This window comes from Camelus ferus, chromosome 16 (genome assembly GCF_009834535.1).
Source record: "Camelus ferus isolate YT-003-E chromosome 16, BCGSAC_Cfer_1.0, whole genome shotgun sequence".
NCBI classification, from domain to species: domain Eukaryota; kingdom Metazoa; phylum Chordata; class Mammalia; order Artiodactyla; family Camelidae; genus Camelus; species Camelus ferus.
Genome location: NC_045711.1, coordinates 39,288,919 through 39,313,768, shown reverse-complemented (window position 1 = coordinate 39,313,768; position 24,850 = coordinate 39,288,919). Strand labels below are relative to the sequence as shown.

The window sequence follows — 24,850 nt, the reverse complement described above, 5'->3', positions numbered from 1 at the left end:
TTATTAATTCTAAAACCATTCACTTAACAACTTTGGCCTTTTATCAAGTAATACAAAAGTTTACCTCTGCACAGTGCAGCTAGTAATTTTAAACCAAAAGTTGTGATTACTTTCCCACCTCTGGGGATGGTATGATCAACTACTAAGCAAGGTTTTTGTTTTGTTTGTTAATAGAGGCGCTGGGGATTGAACCCAGGACCTCATGCATGCTAAGGTAAGCTCTACCACTGAGCTGTACCCATCCCTAAAGGTTTAAAGATAGTTTTGCCCAAGCTGGTGTTTTTAAACAGATGAAATTGGAAAGTTCTTCAGTTTCTTCAGAGTTGTGTTTTCAGAGTAGCCATTTTGGTTTTTTGACTTGAGGGGTTGTGGTCCTAGCATATTAAGTTAAAAGACCTCTTGAGTTTAAATCCACAGAGATTTAGAGTGGCTATATGGTGGGAGTTCTCAGGTTAGCCTGGAGAGTTAGTATGAAGTCCACAATTGTCTGACATCTGGGTGGAATTAGCAAAGCCATAGACATTTAGTGCTCCTTAATGTAACTTTCTGCCCATCTCTCCTGCCACTTGTCGTACAATGTCGTTGTGATTTAGCAGTTTTCAGGAGGGCTCCAACCTGTCCACTGAAATGTACGGTAAGAGTTAATGGGAAATTTCAATTTGGTTTAAGATTTCTTACCTTTACCCTTGGGAAACCTGTAGGAAATTTACCCTGGCCTTAAAGAGCAGCAGAGAAGTGCCCTTGGCTCAGTCCTCATTATGTAATAGAGTCAGTGGTTCAAAAATCAAAACTACATTAAAAAGTACTCATTGAAAAGTCTTGCTCCTACCTGTCCCATCAATCCCACTCCTCCTGCCTCATATTTATTAAGCATAAAAAATATATTCTTATTTTCTCCCTCTTCCCCACAAAATTTAGCACACTGTGTAGCTTGTACCTTTTTTTTTTTTTTAAATGATGCATCCTGCAGTTGCCGGCTGTAGTCCTAATTGTGGTTCCATTTTACCAGGTTTTATAATGATTTTACAGAATGGTATTGCTATACCTACAGCTCCTAAATTGACAACACATTTTGGAGCAAGATGTTCTATTACTTTTATTGTTCACATTTAATGTGAATCATGGTCCTAAAAGCATCAGAATGTGTTAATATCTTCCGAAGAAGAGAGAACAACACTATTGTGGAGTGTAGGTCTTGCCCAGTTTATAGTTACAACGAATAGTTCTTTAGTCACTGTGGTATCCTGAGTCTACTTCATTCTTAATATACTTAGTCTTTAGCAACTTCCTGCAAATATGTGAACAGAAGATCTTGAAGATACCTGGTGAGATTTGGTTTCCTTGATCCCCTGAAGTCTTCTTTATGGTTGTTGCTTCTATTGTTTAATAATCCTTCATGAACTGGGGCTGACCTGGTATCATGAGCTATGAAAACTGTTTTTTGGGGGGGAGGGGGGTTATTGGGCTTGTTTTTAATGGGAGGTACTGGGGATTGAACCCAGGACCTTGTGCATGCTAAGCATGTGCTCTACCACTTGATCTATACTCCCCCCCCCCCAAAATCGTTTTTAATTGAGGAAAAGTATTGGGAAATTCTGTGCCACAGCAGACTTTTTTCTCTGACATGCCTTTAATAATAATACCACTTAGCACTCCATATCCCAGTGCCCCATGTACATTGATGCCGCCATCATAACACTAAGAGCAAAGCTGAGCTCAGTTAGCCTGAGGTGGAAAGCCCCATAAAAAGCCCAGCAGGACCCTCAGGCAGGGCCATTACTCTCCTGCCAGCACCATCCGGTTCCCTGGCCCAGAGGCTCTATCTCACTTTTTGCCTCTGAAAGGGCTTACTTCTAGGAAAATGGAACTTACCCCTAAAATTCTATTGGTTCCCTGAGCTCACTCATTGTTTATTTCCTTCACTCCTGATTGGTTATTTCTCTCCCTCCTGATTGGTCCATTTCTACAAAGCGTGTTCCTGATTAATCAACTTTTGTTATACCTTATTTGCATATGATGTTGCAGAGTGTGAACTGGCAGCCTATAAAAGCCTGTGTAAACCTACAGACAGGGTCCAGAGCTTGGAGTGTTAACTCCTTTGGGCCTGCTGGTGTAATAAACCTGAGTTCTGAGTTCTCCAAGTCTCTGAGTGATCCAGGTTGCTGTCACAACTGAGCTGTAACACTGAGCTGTAACACCAAGCTGTAACACATTTTTCTGCAACAAGCCTAGCCTTTGCATGGGTCAAGGGATGTGTTGTGCTCCTAAAATGAATCCCATTTACATATGTATGCATATTGTCCCATAAACATCCCCAAGCAGAAATCAAGGTTAGCTAAGGGAGGAGCCCCAGGAAAATTTTGGTTGCGTGGCTTTAAATGAGTCTTTCAGAGGCTGGGATTTTGAAACCATCTGTTCCAGTGTTTCTCAACTGCTGTGCTGTGATGGATGCATCAGTTCACCAGTTACTTCACTGAAGTTTGACTTCCCTCAAAATAGTAACTTCATCAGGCCTGTGTTCAGTAGGATCTTTTGATAATAGGACTTGACTTTAGCTTTTTGGAAGACAAAGCCCCTTTCCCCTCTGTAATGTTGGTTAGCAGTGAATGAACAAGCCCTGAAGAGGTAAGGGGGCTTAGCCTCCTCTCCCTTTCCCCCTTCACTGCCCGAGGCTAAGACTCTGGAGAATGGTCTCACTGACCTCAAATCTGGAGCATTTCAAAGCATGATTCTCCTCCAGTTCCTCTGCTCCTGCCAAGTATCTACATGTGCTTTGGCAATAGGAAGGCTGGGAACTTTCTACTCAGAATCACACAGAAAGCCAGTTTGATGGAACTTTCCCTAAAGGAGAGATGCTTTTTATACATTCTGGATACCTCCCCAGAACTCTCACAATCAGTTTGAGTTCATCAGTTTTCCAACAGCAGACAACCACTATCATGCAGCTTAAGTGATTTATTGATGTCTCAGATTCGGTTGTTACGGTTTCGGGACATTTCTGCCATCAAGGTCTTTTAAGAAGCCCCATTCCCTACCAGAAGAGCCATGCTACTTCATTCTGTTTGACACTCTGTCCTCCCTAGCCAGCTTCATTTTTCTTTAGTTCTTCCACTTTGGCAATATAGATCCTCATGGCATCCATCTTGGACATCCCTTTGTTCTCGTTCCACGCCACCCACTTGGCCTTGGCTTTCACATCGGTGGCAGGCGGGGCAGGGATGTTGCAGTCGCCCTGAGTGGCCTGTTTGTAGAAGCTGTACACCAACAATTTCTCCCGATCACTCACCGGCCCTTTCAACTGCTTGATAGCAGCGCAGGCCATTTCAAACTCCACTTGGCACATTAGGGCAGCTGAGGCTGGGCCCCTCTGCCTTTTCTAGGGGATCTGGCGCTAGAACCTGGAGGATGGAGAGTTAGAAACACTTGAGGATGGTGATTAAGCCTGGGAAGGAGGGAAAGGGAACGAGGAGACTGGGTAATGTGTGGGAAGAACATAGGATGTTTGTGTTTCCTCAGTGAGAAATCGAATGTATGTTTTAATAAAAAGTACAGAATGCAAACTGGGACCCATTGGATTAGATCTCTCCCACAGGTGTTCTGGTTCGCAGGGTGCATTTTCTGGGGAGAAGGACAACCTATTAACATTTCAAAAGCGTCTATGATGCCAGAAAATTATGGAGCTGCCGCCGCTGTCCAAAGAAGCGCTGAGGGGACCAGGCAGGTCAGAGCGAGAGCGAGTCTTCTCCCTGCGTTGGAGGAAGCCTCTCAAGCAGCGGTGCGTCTGAGCGGGTTAGCAAGCGGCTTTGTGAAGGGGAACTGGGTGCGGAAGAATGCGGGGCCAGGGAAGGAGCTAATGGGTTGGATTGATTGCGGCTCAGGAGTCAGGGGACCGCACAGACACGTGGTTGAGCCGAGCAGAGCCTGGATAAGGGGGGCGGGCGATTTTAGGGCGGGGCCGGGGGAGAAGGAGGGGCGGGGCGCTCCTCGGCCGGACCTGTCTTGGGTACCTGCCTGTTGGCTGGTTGGAGGCCTCTGGCCGATAGAGGGCGCTGTGGGTCAGGCGCTCCCGACGCCGCGGGCGCGTTGGTGGGACCGCGCGTGCGCGCGGAGCTGCGGAGAGCGGCGGCTGACCGCGCGGAGCCGGAGCTGAGACTGCGGGCGGGGACTCAGGCGCGGCCCATTGTCCCGCCCCCCGGCGCCGCCCATTGTGCCGTGACGCCTGCACCGCCCTGGCGGCGTGGCGGGGGAGGGGCGGCCCGCGTCGCCGCCAGCGTCGCCGCCATGGACCTAGGTGGGTGTTCCGCTCCCCTGCCCCGGGCCCGCGTGGGCCGCGTCCGGCAACCGGCGACCACAGTGCTGAGTGGGCCGGGACTAAGAGGGACCTCCGGGTCGGGGAGGGATTTGGGAGGGCGGGGGTATCCTGGGGACTGGGGGTGTCCTGGAGACCGGGGGTGTCCTGGAGACCGGGGGTCGGCTGGGCTCTAGCTCCGGACCTGCAGCTCCTCCGCCCGCCCTTTGCCGGCTCCTGGCCCCTTTCCAGGTGAAGGGCCAAGCGGATGTGAAGTTAGTGTTCCCGACTGTGGGCAGGTTCGGGCACGTGCTTTGGAGAAAGCAGGGCTCGGAGGACGCCCCGGGGAATGCCAGATGCCCCGACGGTTTCATTTATACTGAGTTCTTGAGCAAGTATCTTAACTCTTTTGAGGTTCTCGTGAATAAAACGGGATGGTGATATACGGTAGTATACACCTCACAGTTTGGGGAACGTTTTCCTTGAGATCACGTGTGTACCGAGTCCCGTCCGGTGCCTTTCGCAGAGCTAGCGTCCTTCAGACCTGCAGTTGTGCGGAGGGGTTGCAGCCGCCGAGATGGCACGTGTATCGTGATTCCTCAGAGGCAGGGTCGGGGGTCGGGGGTCGGGAATAGCTAGTATAAGTTGGAGACTCCTTGCCCAGCCTTCCCACTACCCACCCACCTCCTGGCTGGACGTGCTCTTAAGGGAATAAGATCAGAGAGCTGTCCTGGGAGAGTTGTGTTGAGACACTCCAAGATGTCCCGGCATCAGTAGACTGTAGAGAGATGTTCTGGCCCCTGGCTCCAGCCAGCTCGTCAGGGTAGAGTTTGGAGCCCTGCACCTGTGGTGATTTCTGTTCCAGCCCCACCACTTTGTAGTTCTGGCATACTTAGCAAATTGTTTCTGAGTCTTAATGTTCCCATCTCTGAAACAGAAATGGGCCTCAAAAAGATTAAGAGATCTCATCCACATACCACCTAGCACAGTGCCTGGTACGGAGGGAGTAAGCACTTAGTAAACATATGGAGTGGGCACTCACTAGCACCAGTTAACCAGTGATAAAACGCTCAGGATTTGCCCAGCCGTTAACTGCTTCTGGGACTTACTCCTTCAAGTAGCGCAGCTGAGCTGATAGTGCAATAAAATCAAATTTACAGAGTCATAAGGGAACATATTTTGGGGGGCCCTAGGAGAGCAGCCTGAACCAGAAAGAAGGGCCTGAACCCTCAGAGAGACTCTTCAGCAACCTAACACCCCCAGCCCCACCCCACTGTTCCCCCCTCTACAGTCTGCCCTGGCCACTGGGCCACCGAGATGGATTGCCTTCACCAGTGAGTGGTATAGGAGTGCTGCTCCCTTAAATGGTCGAAGGGGCAGGATAGTCTCCTGGAATCACGATTCTCTGCTGGCTCCTGGCCTCTAAAAATGGGGAAGATGTGTTCTTGGGGTCATGAGGGAGTGAGGAAGGGGCCCTGGGATGGGGGAGAGGAATCCGGAATATTGAAGAGTGAGCAGTGTTTTCACTCTGATTTAGTTTATGGGCCAAAGGAGACATGCCTGAGAAAGACCTATGTCCTGTTTCTAAGCTGGGGGAGGCAAAGAATAGTGACAAGATTCTGGTCCTGCCAACAGTGGAAAGGTTTAGGGGAGCCAGCGTTTAGTGAGCACTTAATCAGGCTCTTTGTAGCCTGAGTCTTACTGTAGCTATTTCCTATTTAATGCTCAGTAGCCCTGGGAGGTGGGATCAGGAGCCAACAGCAAGCACAGACCCAGTGCCCGGGGCTGGTCTAGTGTATATTATTTGATCCTCACTGTCATAATGTGAAGTCTGTATTATCGCCACATATGAAGAAGGGAAGCTCAGAGAAGTAAGCTAAGATCTCACCGCTTTTAAATAGCAGACCTAGGATTTAAACTCATGTCTGATTAAACATCCCAAGATGCGTTTTTTTCCACAAACTTTTTGTTTGTTTTTGGTGGTGTTTTTAATTTGGGGGGGTTAATTAGGTTTATTTATTTTAATAGAGATCCTAGGGGTTGAACCCAGGACCTCGTGCACATGCTCCACCTCCTAGCTATACCCTGCCCCCCTCAAGATGCCTTTCTTGATAAGTCTCTATCAACTCGTGACTTTCTGAAGGAAGGACTTCTGAATCTAATGCAGTATTTTTTCTATCTACCTCTTGGTTTCCACCAGAGAACCAGGACCATTAAGTAGCTTGTTCTCCATGGAAAGAGCTGTGGGAATTGAACTTTCCCTAAGAGGCCTGACATAGGAAATCTGTTTGCAAGACAGGGGTTTAAGAGAAAAAGAAGGAAGGCAGGGCTTGTCTGAGTGCTTTAAGAGAAAAAGAAGGAAGGCAGCTCTGGTCCCTGCCCCTCCTCCTCTGTACTGTTACTTGGAAGCTTAGTTGTCATGTCCTACAGTGCGTACTTGGTGGCCGCTATAGTTTGGTAATGTCCTTGTGCTTGCTCCTGCTTGCTCTCTCTCAGCCCTTCCTTCCAAATCCTCTGCTGGCCCGTCCTTCTGCTCAAGGGCCTTCCCTCAGCAATCCAGCTTTTCCTTTACACAGTGCTTTCCCTGCAGGATCTCATTTGCTTCCTTGGTTCCATTCATCCCCTCTGGGCAGGCTTCTCCCTGAGTCACATTTCAAGGCTGACTTTACTCCCAAGCTTCAGCCCCGCATTTCCATTGCTGGAGAATGCCTCTACCCTAGTGTTCTGCCTCGAACTCCAAATAGCCAAAACCAATCAGGGTTTGCCTCCAAGTCCATCTTGCGTGTTCCTGTTTCCAGTGGTGCCCGCTGTCTTCCTAGTTCCAGGCTAGAGAGTGTGGGAGTCCTTTTTTTATTCCCCAGGTGGGTCCTTTTGACTCCAACTCTTAGATCCATCCCTTCTTCCCCCTCCCACTGATTTCGTTTAGAACCCTCATCATCTCTCCCCCTGACGGTGACAGCCAGTCCACTGATTGCTGTCTCTGTCTAACCTCTGCTTTCTCTTCTGAAGAATTTTCACCACATTCCATCCTATTCGACTCTGTCTGTGCAGGACCTTTGAATATCTGTGAAGAAATGACTATTCTGCACGGGGGCTTCTTGCTGGCCGAGCAGCTGTTCCGCCCCAAAGCCTTGGCAGAATTGACGAAGTCGGACTGGGAGCACGTTGGGCAGCCCATTGTGGAGGCCCTGAGGGAGATTTCCTCCGCCACGGCATGCTCCCAGCCCTTCGCCTGGAAGAAGAAGGCTCTGATCATCATCTGGGCCAAGGTTCTTCAGCCCTACCCCACCACCCCTTCTGACACAGAAACTCGGTGGCAGGAGGATGTGTTCTTCTCTGTGGGCAACATGATCCCCACCATCAATCACACAGTCCTTTTTGAGCTGCTCAAGTCCCTGGAAGCTTCCAGCCTCTTCATCCAGCTCCTCATGGCCCTGCCCACCACCATCTGCCGGGCAGAACTGGAGCGCTTCTTGGAGCACATGACTATTGACACCTCTTCAAAGGACGTGGCCTTTTTCCTTGACGTCTGGTGGGAGATGATGAAGCACAAGGGCAACCAGCAGGACCCCCTGCTCTCCCAGTTCCGGACGATGGCCCATAAGTACCTGGCCTCCTCGGATGACTTCTCCCACCCTCCAAAGAGGTTTAAGTCAGACCCAGACGTGTGTCCAACCATGCCGCTGCTGGCCATGCTGCTCACCGGGCTGAAGCAGATCCAGAGCAGGATCCTGTGCCCCGGGATGAAGTGCTGCACCTTAGCCAACTTGGCTGACATGCTGACCGTGTTCGCACTGATGGAGGATGACCCTCAGGAAGTGTCTGCGACCGTATATCTAGACAAGCTGGCCACGGTGATCTCTGTGTGGAACTCGGACACCCAAAACCCATATCACCAGCAAGCACTGGCCGAGAAGGTGAAGGAGGCTGAGCGGGATGTCAGCCTGACCTCCCTGGCCAAACTGCCAAACGAGACCATCTTCGTGGGGTTCGAGTTCCTGCGCAGCCTGCTGCGGGAGTGGGGCGAGGAGCTGCAGGCCGTGCTCAGCAGCAGCCAGGGGATGAATTACGACAGCTACCGGCTGTGCGACAGCCTGACTTCCTTCAGCCAGAATCTGAAGCTCTACCTGGAGACCACCAGCCTATCCAAGGAGGAGAGGCAGGTGGTCTCTGAGCTAGCGGAGTGTGTAGGGGACTTCCTGAGAAACACCAACAGGGTGCTGGAGAACAAGGGCCCGGAGAAGGACATCACCGCCTCCATCGCCATGGCCATCATCGAGCAGAAGATGGACCGGCACATGGAAATGTGCTACATTTTTGCTTCTGAGAAGAAGTGGGCCTTCTCAGATGAGTGGCTGGCCTGTTTGGCCAACAACAGGGCCCTCTTCCAAGAGCCAGGCCTGGTGTTAAAGCTGCTGGAAACAGTGATGGACGTCGGCACAAATGACTGGGCCGTCCCTGAGCCTCAGATCAAACAAGTGATTGGCTTGATCCTGGAGTGTTACGCACACCTCTCGCTGCCAGATAAAAATAAAGTTCTCTCAGGCGTCCTGCTTTCCTGGGGGCGCAAGGGCCTCTCGGAGAAGTTGTTGGCTTACTTGGAGGGGTTTCAGGAAGACCTCAACACGACCTTTAACCAGCTCGCGCAGAGCGCATCCGAACAGGGCTTGGCGAAAGCCATAGCTTCTGTGGCCCGCCTGGTGATTCTGCACCCGGAGGTCACAGTGAAGAAGGTGTGCAGCCTGGCTGTGGTCAATCTCGGCACCCACAAGTTCCTGGCACAGATTCTGACTGCCTTTCCCGCCCTCAGGTTCACGGAGGAGCAGGGTCCAAATCCATCCACCACTTTTGTGGTGTCATGCCTCAAAGAAACCGTCTGGACGAAGTTATCCACGCCCAGGGAAGAGAAGCAGTTTCTGGAGCTCCTGAGCTGCCTGGTGAGTCCCGTGAAGCCCCAAGGGATTCCGGTTGCTGCTCTTCTTGAACCAGATGAGGTGCTGAAGGAATTCGTCCTGCCTTTCTTGATGCTGGATGCCAAAGAGGTGGACCTCGGCCTGAGGATCTTCACCCAGACTCTCGAAGGAAACGCATGCCTAGAGGAGTACTGGCTGCAGGCCTGTTCTCCGTTCCCGCTCATCTTCAGCCTGTGCCAGCTCCTGGATGGCTTCAGCAGATACTGGCAGCTTCCCAAGGAGCAGCGGTGCCTCACTCTGGAGGGCAAGGACCGAGCGATCCACATCCTGGAGCTCCTCTGCGAGGTGGTCTTAGCCAATGCCGAGACCTTCTCCCCAGACATCTGGGTCAAGTCCCTGTCCTGGCTCCACCGGAAGCTGGAGCAGCTGGACTGGACCGTGGGCCTGAGACTGAAGAACTTCTTTGATGGCCACTTCAAGTGTGAGGTGCCGGCCACGCTTTTTGAGATCTGTAAGCTTCCTGAGGATGAGTGGACCTCCCAGGCCCACCCTGGGTACGGGCCCGGCACAGGCCTGCTGGCCTGGGTAGAGTGCTGCTGCATGTCTAGCGGCCTCTCGGAGCGGATGCTCGCCCTCCTGGTGGTAGATGTGGGCAACCCTGAGGAGGTCAGATTGTTCAGCAAGGGCTTCCTGGTAGCCCTGGTGCAAGTCATGCCTTGGTGCAGCCCCCATGAGTGGCAGTACCTCCAACGGCTGACCAGGAGGCTGCTGGAGAAGCAGCTCCTGCATGTCCCTTACAGCTTGGAGTACATTCAGTTCATGCCTTTGCTCAACCTGAAGCCCTTTGCCCAGGAGTTCCAGCTCTCTGTACTCTTGCTGAGAGCCTTCCAGTTTCTCTGCAGCCAGAGTTGTCGCAATTGGCTTCCCATGGAAGGCTGGACTCATGTGGTCAGACTCCTGTGTAACAGTCTGACCAACCTCCTGGACTCAGTTAGGTTGATACAATCAGTTGGCCCTTGGGCCCAAGGACAGGAACAGAACCTGACCCAGGAAACCCTATTTTTTTATACCCAGGTGTTCTGTCATGTTCTGCACATCATGGCCATGCTCCACCAAGAGGTGTGTGACCCCCTCTACGTCTTGGCCTTGGAGATCCTCACCTGCTACGAAACCCTGAGCAAGACCAACACTTCCGTTAGCTCCTTGCTCCAGAAGGTGAACGAGCAGCGCTTCTTAAAGTCCATCGCTGAGAACATTAGCCCTGAGGAGCGGCGCCAAACCCTCCTGCAGAAGATCAGCAACTTCTGAACTTTGTGGCTCAGAAAACAGCTGGGTCTCTGCTTAGTGGGGTCTGTGAGGGCTGGAGCTGAGAAACACAAACTTTTTTTGGTTATGTGAGCCCGTAGATATGACAATGACAGTGTAAAGAAAATAGTTTCTTAGGTATTTGTAACGTATAAATTATAATAAAATTCTCTTTTGAGTTTCATCTTGTCTCTTTTGAGCCTGTCTCATCACTATCTGAGCTCATCAATATTCTCTGAAATTGGGCTCAGCCCCGTCTTAAAGGTCAAGTCAAGCTGGGAGGAACATGTTCATAGCTGGACTTCTTCACCCTAGAATTTGGCAAATAAGCCTAAAGGTGAAATCACCCAAGTGGACAAATTATGAGGTCCATGTGTTCTTTTGTAGTGAAATTCTCTTTTTAAGAGTTATTTTGCAGTTTCTTGGAAGGGGCAGCAACCAGGAAAAGGACTCTTTTCTGCCACCAGTTAGCCATGTGATTTGTGGGCCCCAAAGTCCTGTAACCACTGTAAAAGGAGAGGATTGGACCAAGAAAATTAAACGTTGAGGGGTAGATGAATGACCTCAGGAAAACGTGTGTCTTCTGGATCGAGCACTTCTGCCGCACAGTCTTAATTAACTCCATCCATTCATTGGATCCAAAAGAAGCGATAGTAAAACTGTCTGGTAAGCTGAGCAAAGACATGTTTGAAGGATTGGTATAATTGTCTTCTGCCTGGGGTGGGTTGTCATGGTTTTGGAGAGTGGGAGCAGGGAATGGTGTGTGCAGATGTGTGAAAATGCAGATTAAAGGCGCCCAGGATAACTCACAGAACTCTGAGGACTGGTTGGTGAGGTGTTCAGTTGGGAGGCAAGGAAGGACCAAGGAGGTGCCTCGTCACCTCCTTTGGATCCACACCATCACGATAGGGCAGTATTGGCGTTCCCTCCCTCGCCTAAAGTGGGCTGGCTCTGTGGCCTACAGTTGGGCTTCCACCCTCCCGACTCCTAACTGGGATTCACCTGGGAAGAGAAGAAAGGCCTTGACATTACGTGACCACTGGGCTTGGACTCTAGAACCCTGCAGTGTACTCTTGGAAGCAGGAATGACAGAGACAAGTTAGATGAGGGAGGAGCTAGGCCCTTCTGGAGGCTGAAAGCATTCATGTACCCCTCCCCCACCCCAACCCCACCTCTGCCAGATACACAGATAAGAACACAGACCAGAGACAACAGCACACGATGCAGCCACTCCAGTCAGTTCCAGGATGGGTCTTAGGCATGGATGTATTTCACAAACGAGAATAAGTTGGAAAATATTAGTGCAATTTAATCACCACAGGGGTGATTTATAGATACACCGACAGTAAACAAAACAGTAAAAAAAAAAAAAAAAAAAACCAGCATTTTACTTTTTTTAAATGGCACCCATTAAAGACTGAAATAGTCAAAATTTGAGACACTGTTACACGCTCAGTACTTCAAAAGTTCACGGACAACACTGAATTAAAAGGCACTTTAAAAAATCTAGTTTTTCACTACCACTTGGGAAAAAACTTCATGGTAGCAGTTTCTAAAATCCATCCCTGTTGATAAGGGACAGTTAGTGTTGGCACCAGAGGATCCTTTTTGCAAACAGCAGGTGGAGGAGTCAGTCCACGTACTTCGGCCAGGGCTGTCCTGTATTCTTAGTCTCCAGCCTTCTGTGGCTAAATGGTGGTAACTCACATAGGTACAGGCTTTGGACCACAAGCTCTGGCTTATCAGGAAGCAATCTAGGTGAGACGTCTTGTGATTGAGAATACAGAAGTCCATTTCCACTTCATATGAAAAGGACAGTGTCAGAGGGTGGGGTTACCCAGTGAATAGCGCGGTAGCCATCATTTCACTTTACCCCTATAGTTTTTAACAAGCACGTTCCGTGTGTGTGGATGTGCGGAAAGTTGGGCTTGGGGGACGTGGTAAAAAGGGAGTAACATCTGTGACTGTTGGCAACAGGCTCACAAGTTGGACATTGGTCTTGCCAAGTCAGCCTGCAGAGGGGCTGACCTGTTGGCCTTCCTACCTACTCAAGTGCTTCAGGCTCCCATACCTGCCTCCTGCCTGAGATTTCTGATTGGAAGTCGGTAGATAGGAGAATTCAACGTTGGCACACGGATGAAAGGATGAGGCAAAGGACCAGTGGGTTATCTAGCAAACAGTGAAGAACTGCCGACCCACAACAATTTTCCAAGGCCAGTGTCACAAGAAATTATTTTGAGAACCGAGTCATCACTTGCTTCTGCTGACCCAGGAAGTGTGGATACTGCCCTTAGTGGTTGGACAGGTGGGGAGCCCACCTCCATCAGGGCCAGGCAGGTGCCCCACTACTTATCACTTTGGGCTTGCGTTCAAACCGCCGTGCTGCTGACAGAGGTCTGACAGGATCCAATAGTCATTATTACAAGAAAAGTGCTTTTGCCAAAGGGGCAGGTTAGAAGAGGGAGGTAATCTGAATACTCTTTAGAAAAACTCAAAGCCATCTGCTTATCAGTACCCAAAAGGCTGAGGCCACCCAGGGCACAGTTTGGTCCACAGAATACTGGAGTGGAGGAGGCAGCTAGTGTGGGGAGGCACCCTTACTGCTTGACTCCCGGGAGCACTTAACCATCCTTTTTGGTCGGGGGAGCATCAAAGAGCCGGGCTGCCTTCTTGCACAGCAGAGAGAACCAGTAGATCTGGGGAGCGATGAGGATGGCATTGGCCACGTTGCAGTGGTAAGGGATACTGAACAGCACCTGGAGCAGGCTCAGTCCCTGCTGTCGGCCATAGGACCAGTACATGAAGGGGAAGAGAAGGATCCGACAGGAGAAAAAGGTGGTCAGCGTGAGGATTCCGTTCACCTTGTACAGCAGGGTGTGCTGCTGCTTTAGCTGCAAAAGAAGAGGGAAGGGGAATTTGCAGGGTCACCTTCGGGGAATGACTGGCCTGAGTCCCACGATGTCAAGGCTAAGCCTCTCCGTTTCTGACACTTGTAGAAAAGCTGATTGAGTGCTGCCGTATGTATATATGCATAGAGCCTTGTATTTTTTCCAGCAGTGATGTTAAATTTGACCTAAGCCACCCAGCTGACAGTAGCCCCAGAACAGGAGCCCTGGATGAGAAAAATCTGTGGCCAGGAAAAGTATATATAAAGGACTGGGTCAAATTTGAATCAAATGTAGTTTGGTCCCCTCTGGCTCGGAATACCAACTGACATTTCAGTCTGTTCATGGTTCTCCTACCCGCCTACTCGTAGCACTAAGGGGGTGTCTCCAGACCCTGCAGTCTACCAGGGTAGAGCAGAGTCAGTTCCCTCAGTACTGTCTCTGCCACTTGGTTCATACGTGCCTGAATCAGAACTCTGCCCAGCGACACAAATGGAGTGCTCAGTTCTGCCGTGAAGATGCAGCCAACAAAGAAGTCCCCAAGCTCTCCCCTAAGCCTCTGCAGATGAAAAGAGAAGAAAGAGAGAAAAACAATAGAAGTTAAGGAACCTCGGAAGGAAAATTCTACCTGGGGCTATTGAAAAGGGCAACCACATAGGGAAAGGGAAGTGCTTAGTGGGCCAGCGCAGCCCAGTTCATTCCCCACGGCCTCCAGAGCAGTGGTGCTCAGAGGTCAAATCCCCAGGGTCCAGAGGCAGCTGCAGGTGGGCTGATTGCATCACACACCGAGCTTCTCTGAATTTCCACATCAGCCGAAAGCTGCAGCCTACTTCTGGGTCTATAACTCGTTCACTTGGCCAAGGGCACTTAAGCCAGTTCAGTTCAACAAAATATGTGCCAGGCCCTGTGCTAGATAGTAGGGTCCCAGCACAATCAGGAGAGACTTGTTAAAGGTAATGCACTCTGCCTCTCTTTTCATCCTTGGAAGAAAGCAAGAGAGCATAGAATAGCGGTTCTGTGTCTTAGTACCACTGGGTGAGGGAAGTCAGTTTCTTCATCTAGGATATAGGACTAACAATTTCTAATTCTTATTTCTGATTATTTCTAATAATTCCTAATGATCATTCAAAGGCTATGAGTTTTAAATCAAGCACCTGTCACCTGGTAGACACTCAGGAATGACTAGTTTCCTCTCTGTATTCTCATGTCTCTTCCTTGTTGGTGGGGCTTTTTTAAATGGGAAAAAGTATATCTGGGGAGATATTTATGAGGCTATTTGCTTTGAGAGTCTGTGCTTTTGGGACATCAAAATAATGCAGACAGCCCTCTCTGGGCATTGGTAGAGCAGATAACCAGTTGACTGAGCCACTCTTATTTCTTTAAAACAATTTTTATGTTGTTTTGTCTTGTACATTGTTTTTATATTGTGTGAACTAAAGGCAGAACCTTGGACAGGTGCTATGGAATCACAGGGGGCTGGGGGATTGCTGGTAAAGGGGGTCTCAAACATTTCAGATTGAATTCCTTTCTACACGATGTGCCTGGTGGAATGGGGTGTTTCACTGTGGAAGCAGCTGGCCAGAGGGCAGGGGGTTGCAGGAGGAAAGGGAAAGAAAGGAGGGGCAATCTGACTCCTAAGTAATGGGATGCCCAGTTCAACAGGAGAAACAAGTGCCTGAGCCTGCTGGTGGCTGTCCTGGGAGGCCATTACCTGTGCGACCGGCACAAGGACAAAGAGAATGACTGCGTGGTGTGTGATCATGAGGCGGTTTTTACTTAGGAAGTTTCGGAAAATGGTGAGGGAATGTCTGCTGTTTTGGTCCCCGGTTCGGTACCATTCACAGAGGTACATGGCGTAGGCGTCATAGATCATGTATGGAATCAAAAACCAGACATATTCTCGAGCAAGCCAGTGCCTGAAAGAGAGCATAAGGATGGTCCGTGGAGTAATTATGGGTATCATTTAGGGGGGCACAAAGCCAACCTCTTCTTAAAACACATTTGCTTCAGCTTTGTATTTAATTATCTGTTTTCTCTCCAAATACTTTACCATGAAGATGCTGAAACTGACAGATAAGGAGAGTGAACAAATTACAGGGCAGACTCGTAAGTGTCCAAGGCAGAAAGCAAGAACTCACTCAGCACCACATGTCACTATTTGCCTGATTTTGATACTCATTTGTAATGGACTTTCTGGTATTTTGTGATGTAAGCTGACTTTGATATAGATATCTCTACCAATGATTCAACAGCCCCACCAAGAAACTGGTTTGGAAGGTGGCCCAAATCTCAAATCCAATATTTCCAGTTTAACTCCACTCAGTTACTCAACAGTTGGGAGTTTCCTCTTGCATCTGTTTGCAGCCCCATTTTAGGGAGGTTCTGGGCAGCAACCCTGCCTAGTTTCCTTACAATTCTACAGCTAAACCCAATTTCACTCATTAAGAAAAATATGTCTGGAAATGAGCCCAGAGTTCAGGGACTACCTTACAGCAGTCAGGTGCCAGAAGAGAAGCTAGGACAAGAGACAGTGTTCCTATTTACTCGTCCAGAGGGGTGAAGTCAATATTAGCTGAGTCAAAATTTATCACTGTCCCAGAGCAGATTAGAAGGGAAGTCTCTATAATTTCCAAAACTTTATTCCCAAATGATAAATAATCTCTCTACAGAAAATACATGTGAAAAAAACCTAAATTGAAATTATGTACTATCCTGGGAAGGATTAGATCCACTAAGTCAACAGAGTTCTGTCGAGCACCCGTGCTTACCACAGCATAACCAAATAATAAAAAAACAATAAAACAGGTAACAGCAAATTTAATATACATGCAGGCAAATTAATTAGCCAAGTTCCACTGAGGCAAAAAGATGCAGTATTTATTCTACTGCCCATCTGTGGTGTCCAGTGCTTTCTTGAAGCAATTCCTAGTAAAATAACTATGAAGAGCTACTGAAAGCTCAGCTGAAATATAGCTGACCACTTCCCTTGAATGGAGCCTAAGGTTTTAATATTTTGCACATACTACCAGTTCAATAAGATGTGAAATTGTGGCTGTTAGTTGAATTCCCTGAAAAGTTGTTAGTGAGAGATCTGGTTTGTAACCTTAGCTACCAGTAGCCTGGACCTTAGCTTTCTTTATAAAATGAAGATAATCATCTTTGTCTTATTTCCTTGGCAAAGTTATTGTGAAGATTAAAAAAAACTAGATGTGTGAAAGTCCCTTTAAATGTAAAAAGTACTATCCACATTAAAGTGTTTAAATTGAGAGACTGCCTCGAGCTGTGACCCTCAGCCTTTTTAGGGATCTGGATCTCTAAGAATCTGATGAAATAATTTTGGGGGATTCACAGATACCCTCTCCTATCTATAGATGTTCTATATGAAGGCATAAAATGAAAAGACACATAATAGGAAAACATTTGGGTGTACAGAATATGAACTCCAAAAGGCCTTTTTTTTTTTTTTTGATGATCTAGGTGACTTTAGAGCATCCTTGTGCATCCATGTAAGGTGAGGGCACAAAAAGGTGGTGTCTGTCTACATTTTGCAAGCAGAGAATGTAAGGCATAAAGATACACAAAAGGAGGAGGACCCTGCAAGCCAAAGTCAGGTTTGCTACCAGGCTCAAGCCACTAAGACACGGCTTCTGAGGGGAGAACAGTGCTATGGAACTGAAAGTTAATTGTGCCCAGATCTCTTTCTGAAATGTGTAGCAGCTGCCTGCTGCTTGCCCTCAAGTCAGCTCCTGTCAATGCTGTGGGGCTGCATTTGTCTTAGTTTAATCTCTGCAAATGAAGCAGGTTTCAAGTTTGACCTGATAAACTGGAGGCAGTGACGGAGCTTGCTGCATGATCAGAAAATGCTCAATTAAAAACTGAACCCAGCCAAGCAAATGCTGTTAGCCCTTGGTGTAAGCAATCAAAGTCATTTGACTATCTTCTCAGCATCTACAATTCATCGCCAATAACTAGTTTTGTCTAAAAAAAGGCATAAGAAAAAAAGCACAAGAACCATGATGGCAGGATTAACCCCAAGTAAGATCCAGGCACTAAATTTGCAGGTCACAGTGAGACAGATGCCCCCCTCAGGCTTCCCTCCCATTCCAGCCTCAACAGGTGGAAAAGCAGGACACTTTGCAGAGTCAACATAAGAAAAGGATCAGAAAAGGCTATTAACTTTCCCTGCACATCTGACCATCGCTCTTCAACTTGTGAGGAAGGGGGTGGTTCTAGGAGGACAGGTGAAAAGGATGGCTTTAAAAGGAGGTGGGTGGGACCACCACTGCCCAGGTCTAAATACTATACAAAGTACACCTGTCTGGCATTTGATTTGTTTCTCTGGATGCACATTTCCTGTCCTGCCTCTGGACTGAGCTCTAAAACACATACAATTCAGTTTTCTGAAAGTTCCACAAAACTCATCACCTTTAACAAATCCAGAGGAAAAATAAGAGCAGCATTTGTAAGGAAAGGGGTGATGGATCTGTTCCTTTCCATAGAAGGGCTCTGCAACCACACTGGATACATCTTGGCCAGTAAATGCTCCAGAGTAGGGGCCCCACTGAGATCATTTAAAGGAAGCTAAAGCCGTACTTCCACTTTTGAATAATTTTCACACTGATCTGTCCCACAAAGAACTTGGATTGATAGACCACACGGTCCTCTAACACAGCACCTTAAATCAGACTTAGACTCTCTCATTCTGTAGCATTTCTTCAGTTTACCTTCTCCTAAGCTAGCAATGCTGAAAGAGGTGAGAAGAGGAGGGAACTGATTATGGTGCCCAAATTTTACCCATTAATCAGCTACCTGACAGTATATGCTGATAAAGAACTAGCGCCTGTGAGCCACTCGAATATGGAAACTTTGAAAAAGTTAAGCCCTGTGATTTGTGCAGCTTTCACCTGGCATTGGATGTTACCTGTCGGAGACCACGTTTCTACAGGAACGGATGATGATGATCCCGGACCCGGTGGCCAACACAGCCTGCACTGAAGAAACCAGCCTAAAGAGGGGCAGAAAACAAAAAGGGAGGCGGGGGACGCGCTCAATCCCGTCCTGTGGACATAAAGCCGGAACTCCACCTGACTTTCCCTAGGCAGCCAGGGAGCGGAGGAAAATGGTAGGGCCGCCAGCGCGCTCCCGACCCCCAAGGCAGCTAGCAGATGTCGGCAGCACGGAGATGTCCCTCCCGATGCTCATCGGTGTGGGCGGCCTCCCACCCTCCCGCCTCCTCCGTCTCCTTCCCTCCTGGGCAGGACGCACAGGGTCTTCGGAGCTCTGGGGCCAGCGCCGCAGAGGGGGCGAGAACCGTGGAGGCAGCCCCCTCGCTTCCTGTTGCCCCCCTTTTCCGCCCTGGGTTCCGCGCGGGGCCGGCGCAACCGGGCAGGGGGGCCGGGCGGGCGGCGGGCGCGGCCTCGCCCCGTACCTGGTGCTGATCATCACGCAGTCACTGTGGGTCCAGGCGGGCCGCGCGCGCCGCAGCCCCCAGGTGCAGAGCCCGAAGAGCCCCGGGAAGAAGAGCGAGCCCCAGGCCAGCGGCAGCAGCATGGGTGCTCGGGCTCGGCCGCCTCGCTTGGCGCCCTCGGCGTGGCTCGGTCGGCTCCGCGCGGCTCCGGGACTGGCGCGGCCCGCCCGCCGCTATTTCTACCCTCCGCCCCCGCCCCGGCCCCGTCCCACCGCGACTCCGGCCGCCGCCGGGCGCTGGCCCCAAGCCCGCGGCGCCACTCTCCGCGTGACCAGGCCGCGAACCGCGATAGGCGCGGGCGGGCCGGGCGGGGCGGGGTCTCGCCGCCGCCGCCCCTGGGCCGGGAGGCTTCCTCGGGTTCCCTGGCCAGCCGGCGAGTGGGCGGCGGCGGGAGCTGCTGTTCGTCGGGCCCCGAGTGCGCCGACCCTGCGCCCACGACCAGCGGCGCGCGAGTGGCCGCCGCCGGGCGGAGGCCGTGGAGGCAGTGCCGAGGCTCTCGGGGCTTCTGTTCCGTCACGGCGAACGCCTCCCCCTCCCCCGGGGACCCGCCTGGCGGACGAACTGCCCCGCACCTGCCCACGACCCTCCTTCCCTCCCCAGCCCCGGGCGAGGCGATGCAGGCGGGTGGGGGAGGCCCCGAGAAAGCCAGGTAGGAAAAGGCACCGGGTCGAGACCCCTGACCGCCGGGGTGGGGCGAGTCTGTGGAGCAGGGACAAGCCTGGGTGCGAACGGTGCGGTGGGCATCTCTCCGGGGGGAAGGAAGGGGAGGGCGGGTGGGTTTGTGGCTATCTGCCCGCCTGGCTTATCTACCAAGCACTCTTGCTTCCAAATGGGAGCCTTAAGGAAATGGCCTTTCTGCCCGCCAAAGATGGCTTTTCCGTGTCCTGCCAACTGCTGGAATTTCTCCAGAGGAGCATCGCTCTGAAAAACATGAAATCCTGCTACAGAATCCAGCAGTTCCTTAAAGTACACATCGAGGTGGAATATCACGGCTGCAGACTTTTCTGTGGTACTGCCGTACTGCGGTACTGTCTTTTGGCTTTGGGTCAAGATACGATCCAGTCTTGGTGACTGTGTTGTTGTTGTTGACAGTGTCATTCTTATTTAAAAGTTCTTGGGCCAGATGCCCTGAACTTGAATGGATTGGAATCAAGTCATTTTCACTCAGCACCGATCACATAGCACCAATACAGTAACTGTAATATTACTGGCTTCTCTTGGGACTGGCCAGAGTTTTACTTTGGTCTGTATCTTCCTCAGTTTACAAATGTGGAGGGAATACAATTCATTTGTGTCTACTGCAGTTGAAAGGTACATGGGTCTCGTCAAGTCACCATCACGCAAGTGCTGACCAAAACCCCATGAGAGAGTTTTGAAACAGCTGTTTCCTGGGGCCACTGTTTCCTCATTTGTGAAATGAAGAGGCTGAATTACAAGCTCTCTGAGGTTCTTCCAGCTCTTAAATTCTCATGATTCTGTGACTTTTGTAAGGAAACAGATGATTTCTGTTAGATGCCAATTAAATTTCTCTAACATGGCAGTTGCTGGTGTAGAAGCAGACAAAGAGTAAACACAGCTTTTAACATCTTCCTGTATGTTGTTAAGGTGAGGGATTGGGTTAACATTAAGGGAGCAGAAAACCCAAAGAAAAGTCTGATATTTCTTCCACTCAGGGCAGTATCTCTAACTCCCAAGTTCACTGCTAACACACTTGGTGAAATGAGAAAGATACTTCAATTTGGTAGCAGAGTTTCTGGTCAATAAAAAGCTTTCTGTATATTCATTTTTGCATATGGATAAAGGACAGCTACCTGTAAACCTTCCATCCTCTCTGGGAGAACAAATCCTTCTGCATTCCCATTTGTAGTCCCTACCCCGTTTATCCCAGTCACCTCCAGCTCCAGCTTTTCCAGAGAGTGACAAGCAGTTATAATCCTCCCTGCCTTCTCTCCTTAAAGGCATCAGCAACATGCATCAAGGATGCCAACACTTTAAAGTGATGGGAATCAATCTGTTCCCTATGCAAGAAGTCATTTGTACAGCTCTTAAGGAGTCTATGAAATGAAGACAAAACAACAGATGTTTCACATGTAGAAAACAGCCAGTAAAATCAGTTTCCAACACCGTGTCATGACGTCACCAACATGTTTAGGTTGAATCACCAGAAAGGCAACAAGCATAAACATGAGCCTCGGCTTTTCAAGGGATCTTGAGTCAAATGTTTCCTCCTCCAAGGTTTCTATTTACCTGTCTCTCCAGGCAAATTTATAAGTTCACTTTCTAAACTGCCTTTGCCTTTGAGTAGTGAGAATGCTGTTTTTTATTTGTACGCCCTTTCTTTGAAACGGGATGATGTCTTTTCATTTTATTTCCGAGGTTAGCTTACTGCTGGTGCTCAAGAAATGTTTGCTACTTTTGAAAGTTGATGCTTCTTGAACGCTACGTGCCAGGTACTGTATCCAACATTTTGCATTTATTATCTCATTGGTTCCTCACGAAAAATTTATTATCCTCACTCTGTGTGAGTGTATGTGTGTGTGTGAGCAAAATAAGAGCCAAAGCAGCTAAAATACTGCCAAAGGTCACACTGCTGGTAGCAGAGGTGGGATTTGAATTCAGTACTTTCTGCCTTCAAGGTCAATGTGATTAATGACTATACTGCCTTCAAACTTGATAAGAAAGGACAGAGTATATAATTATTTTTCACAGCATGGTTTCTGATTAATAACTACTCTTCCTAATTGTTTACTCACAAATATGAATGTGTGGGGTGGAGTTTATGGGCTCTGGTGCTGCTATTATTAACACCATTTTATATTTATATATAACTTTATCATTTTTCTAAGCACTTTCACATATATTATCTCACTTGGTTCTCAAAATAACCCAGTGAGGTAAGTGAATATATTTTTTTTGTTTTATAGATGAAGAAACTTAGGTGCAAATGGTAAATTGAATTGCCACCCTATGAAGTGGCAAGCCGCAAAATTAGAACCCAGGACTCCTGAGTCACATTCCAGGGCGACTTCGGCTAGTTCATGCTGTAGGGTTGGGATTTAAGGAGGTTTTGATTGTGGTGCTTTTGTGGGTTTCAGGAGTGAAGTTTGGGTTACTAAATGTAAAAACTGTTTAACCAAATCTCAGCCCTTGAATGGGAATTAATAAAGCTCCCAGTGTTAAACCGCTGTGGTGGGACTTCTTGATGGTTTCTTCTGCCACTGAGGTTTTTTGTCCCCATCATGCTTTGTAGTCTCTGTCTCTCCTCCTCCTACTGGATACCATTAGGGGATAGAATCCATAACTCTCCCCCTGTCTGCTCCTTGGTTTCTCCAGCCTTAAATTGAAAATACCATATTCACTTGTAAAATAGCTTGAGAATACCCAAGTGAATATTATTAACATATGTGATATGTGGGCTGCTACCCTGGAGCAAGGACATTTTCTTCCTATCCAGAAAAAACCCATCTGTTGGGGAAAAAAAAGTGAGATTCACACTTGAAACATCTTCACATCGAGCTCCAGAACTGAAAGAGAACTTGGTGGTCTCCATCCACTCATCTACTCTAAAAATCATAACAGAGAAAATGAAACTCTTCTGAAATAAAAATTATGTTGTTTAGAACCGTACTTCCTTTCTGCATTAGGGACCTGTGAGGCAGAGACAGAGCAGCAAGGAGGATAAAGGGAGAAACGAAGTGATAGGAAGAGACGAGGAAAGAAAGATCTAGCACAGGAAGATCAATGGAAAGGGACTGAAACACAGTCACAGGGAATAAAAAGACCAAGATACACCCTTCAACACAGGGAAACAGACACAGAGAGACAGATCCAGAGATTGGAATTCATGACACCAAGTGAACAAGGGGAAAAGGGCTAGAAGACATAGAGATGAAAGGAGGTGAACAAATTAAAAACTGATGGCCTTTAATGGAACACAACACCCTTCAGGCTAACACCAGCAAGGCCATACTGCATTTGAAAGAGGCAACTAGCTCCTAGGACTCCTAGTGTGGCCAGGAGGAAGTCAATCGCCTTCCTCTTTTTCCTCCTGCACTTTGCACTCAGGAAGAACACCTGATCGATATGCCCTTTCACTGATACCTGCATATGTTTCCCCTCCAGACTGAATGCTCCTGTTGGGCAGGGGAGGCCCATCTATCCAGGAGGCAGCCATGGTAGCCAGCACCGGGGTCGGGATTAGAGTCCCTGAGGACCTGCTCTGGCTCTGCTGCTGAGAAGCTGTGTGACCTGGAGAAAACTACTTACCCTCCCTGTGTACCCTCGAACTACCTCACAGGGTGGCTGTGAGAATTAGGTGAGCTCTTTTCAAAAATACATGTAAACTGTGGGCAAGGCAGAGGTCAGGGACTATTGTTCTTTCTCTTGGTAGCCCCGCAGCAGTTACCTGCTGTTCAGCTTTTCAACAAACATCTATTGGACTGAAGATGCCCTCAGCCTGGCCTGAGCCAGCTTCCAGGCGGCAGCTTCCTCAGTTTTATCCTGGACTATCTGCAAAAGCAAACTGTGAGTCTAAGAAGCACAGTCACACAGCAAGCACATGGCTTCTGCAAACAGTGACCACAGCTGCGCACTACAGGGAAGTCTTTGCTTTTGTACACAGTGATAATGATTCCTGTCAATAAAAACCATAATTTACACAAAGAACTGATCATACTGTGCCTGCCTTTGTGTATTACTCTGTATTCTTCAAAGTCCTTTCACATATGCGTTTTCTTTGTTATAAATACCAAAATTTGCTGGTTTGCAGATAGCCACACCTAACTAAAAGTAGAGCTTAAACTCAAGCTTAAAGAATGTTTTGAGGATGTAGAACCATTAAGGGAATTACCTTTGAAATGAGTTAGAACCAGCAAATCACTGTGAACAAATCCAGCTGCCTTCCTAAGTTACCAGATCAACAATTTTCAGTGTCTCCTGAATAAGTAATTCCATAAAAGATGTATTTTGCTCATTCTCCTTTACTAAGCTCAGATGATTTCTCTCTCTCTTTTTTTTTTTTTTAGTTTCCTGATCATAAAAGTAGCATGTTAAAAATGAAAACATGCCCAATATGGTGAATAATAATCACAAATAATGCTGTCACTGACAGGTTTTAGTAGAAGTCTTCCCAGTCTTCTTTATATGCATTTCTTACATATTTGATTGAGATCATGTTTTAAATTAAGAATATTAATATTTCACTTATAAGTACTTCCAATGTTGAAATTTTTGCAAACCTCATTTTTTTCACTGGTTTTGAAAGGAATTCTTCACTGGGGGAGAGCAGGTTTGTTCACAGACACACCTTGGCACACAAAGACAAGGCCTTCATCTTTTCTGGTAAGTTTATCCTTAAAAATACTAAGAGATCCATCCTTCCTAGCACTCAGTTTGTCTTTAAAGTGGCATCATAATGTCTATAGAAACCCAAGCTCCTATTTCAGTATCTAGTTTTTTCTTTTTATAGGCTGAGCTCTATGAACTCGTGTAGTAAACAACAATTACATAAGTGCTTGGTACTTAAGACATGAGTGAAGGAAAAGCATTCCTGTGAAGCTTAGTCTGTGGTATCTTGAGCTGTGCATGGCTGGCCAGTTTGAACCCCAAGAGGGAATTACTCCTCAGCAAGGTTGTGGGTGAAAACCTAAATGGCCAGAAACTTAGAAGAACGTAGGGAAAGCTGACTAGGTACGAAGACTCACAAGTCTAACTTGGGGAGGAATCTTCAGTATATATAGCGATGAGACCCTCCACCCCAAGCACACGGGCACATGCTTATGTGGTAGCTGTGTGCCACCATTGGTCTGTGACTGACCTCAAGAACTACGAATGGTCAGTCTGAAGACCGAATGAACTGCTGAGGGAAGAGCCGGGCTGAACTACGTTTGCCTTGCAGATAACATGATGGAGCTACCTAGAAGAGGTCTTAGAAGGATCTGGAAGGTTTTAAATAATATTAGTGTAAGATGAAGGACAGGGAGCACTTGCCAGT

The 24,850-nt window shown here is 48.4% G+C and overlaps 3 protein-coding genes and 1 long non-coding RNA gene across 8 annotated transcripts; 2 read left to right on the top strand and 2 right to left on the bottom strand.

The window, feature by feature from the left end:
• Window positions 1–41: 41 nt before the first annotated feature.
• On the top strand, window positions 42–10,690 carry GEMIN4 (gem nuclear organelle associated protein 4). 3 transcript variants are annotated; one of them, XM_006184980.3, is made up of 3 exons: window positions 42–214; window positions 3,609–3,775; window positions 7,340–10,690. In XM_006184980.3, exon 3 carries the CDS (start codon window positions 7,363–7,365, stop codon window positions 10,507–10,509), a length of 3,147 nt encoding a protein of 1,048 aa, XP_006185042.1. In that variant the 5' UTR covers window positions 42–214; window positions 3,609–3,775; window positions 7,340–7,362; the 3' UTR covers window positions 10,510–10,690. The 3 variants fall into 3 exon arrangements, with proteins under 3 accessions (XP_006185042.1, XP_032313403.1, XP_032313402.1); XM_032457512.1 differs by having other exon boundaries at window positions 3,593–3,775; XM_032457511.1 differs by lacking the exons at window positions 42–214; window positions 3,609–3,775 and adding an exon at window positions 4,131–4,291.
• LOC102512128 (diazepam-binding inhibitor-like 5) lies at window positions 2,941–4,143 on the bottom strand. Of its 2 annotated transcripts, none has more exons than XM_032457524.1 (2): window positions 4,012–4,143; window positions 2,941–3,398 (listed from the first exon to the last, which is right to left on the bottom strand). In XM_032457524.1, the coding sequence occupies exon 2, from the start codon at window positions 3,341–3,343 to the stop codon at window positions 3,080–3,082; it is 264 nt and encodes an 87-aa protein (XP_032313415.1). In that variant the 5' UTR covers window positions 3,344–3,398; window positions 4,012–4,143; the 3' UTR covers window positions 2,941–3,079. The 2 variants fall into 2 exon arrangements, with proteins under 2 accessions (XP_032313415.1, XP_032313416.1); XM_032457525.1 differs by having other exon boundaries at window positions 4,008–4,125.
• Window positions 10,691–11,746: 1,056 nt separating the features above from the next.
• Window positions 11,747–19,082, bottom strand: TLCD3A (TLC domain containing 3A). 2 transcript variants are annotated; one of them, XM_032457520.1, is made up of 5 exons: window positions 18,820–19,082; window positions 18,313–18,396; window positions 15,103–15,307; window positions 13,855–13,950; window positions 11,747–13,397 (listed from the first exon to the last, which is right to left on the bottom strand). In XM_032457520.1, exons 1-5 carry the CDS (start codon window positions 18,939–18,941, stop codon window positions 13,128–13,130), a joined length of 777 nt encoding a protein of 258 aa, XP_032313411.1. In that variant the 5' UTR covers window positions 18,942–19,082; the 3' UTR covers window positions 11,747–13,127. The 2 variants fall into 2 exon arrangements, with proteins under 2 accessions (XP_032313411.1, XP_032313412.1); XM_032457521.1 differs by lacking the exons at window positions 11,747–13,397; window positions 15,103–15,307 and having other exon boundaries at window positions 13,893–13,950.
• Window positions 19,083–19,202: 120 nt separating this feature from the next.
• LOC106729651 lies at window positions 19,203–23,527 on the top strand. The gene is made up of 3 exons (XR_004311759.1): window positions 19,203–19,507; window positions 21,240–21,308; window positions 22,981–23,527. It is a non-coding gene; the product is annotated as an uncharacterized LOC106729651 (long non-coding RNA).
• Window positions 23,528–24,850: the final 1,323 nt, after the last annotated feature.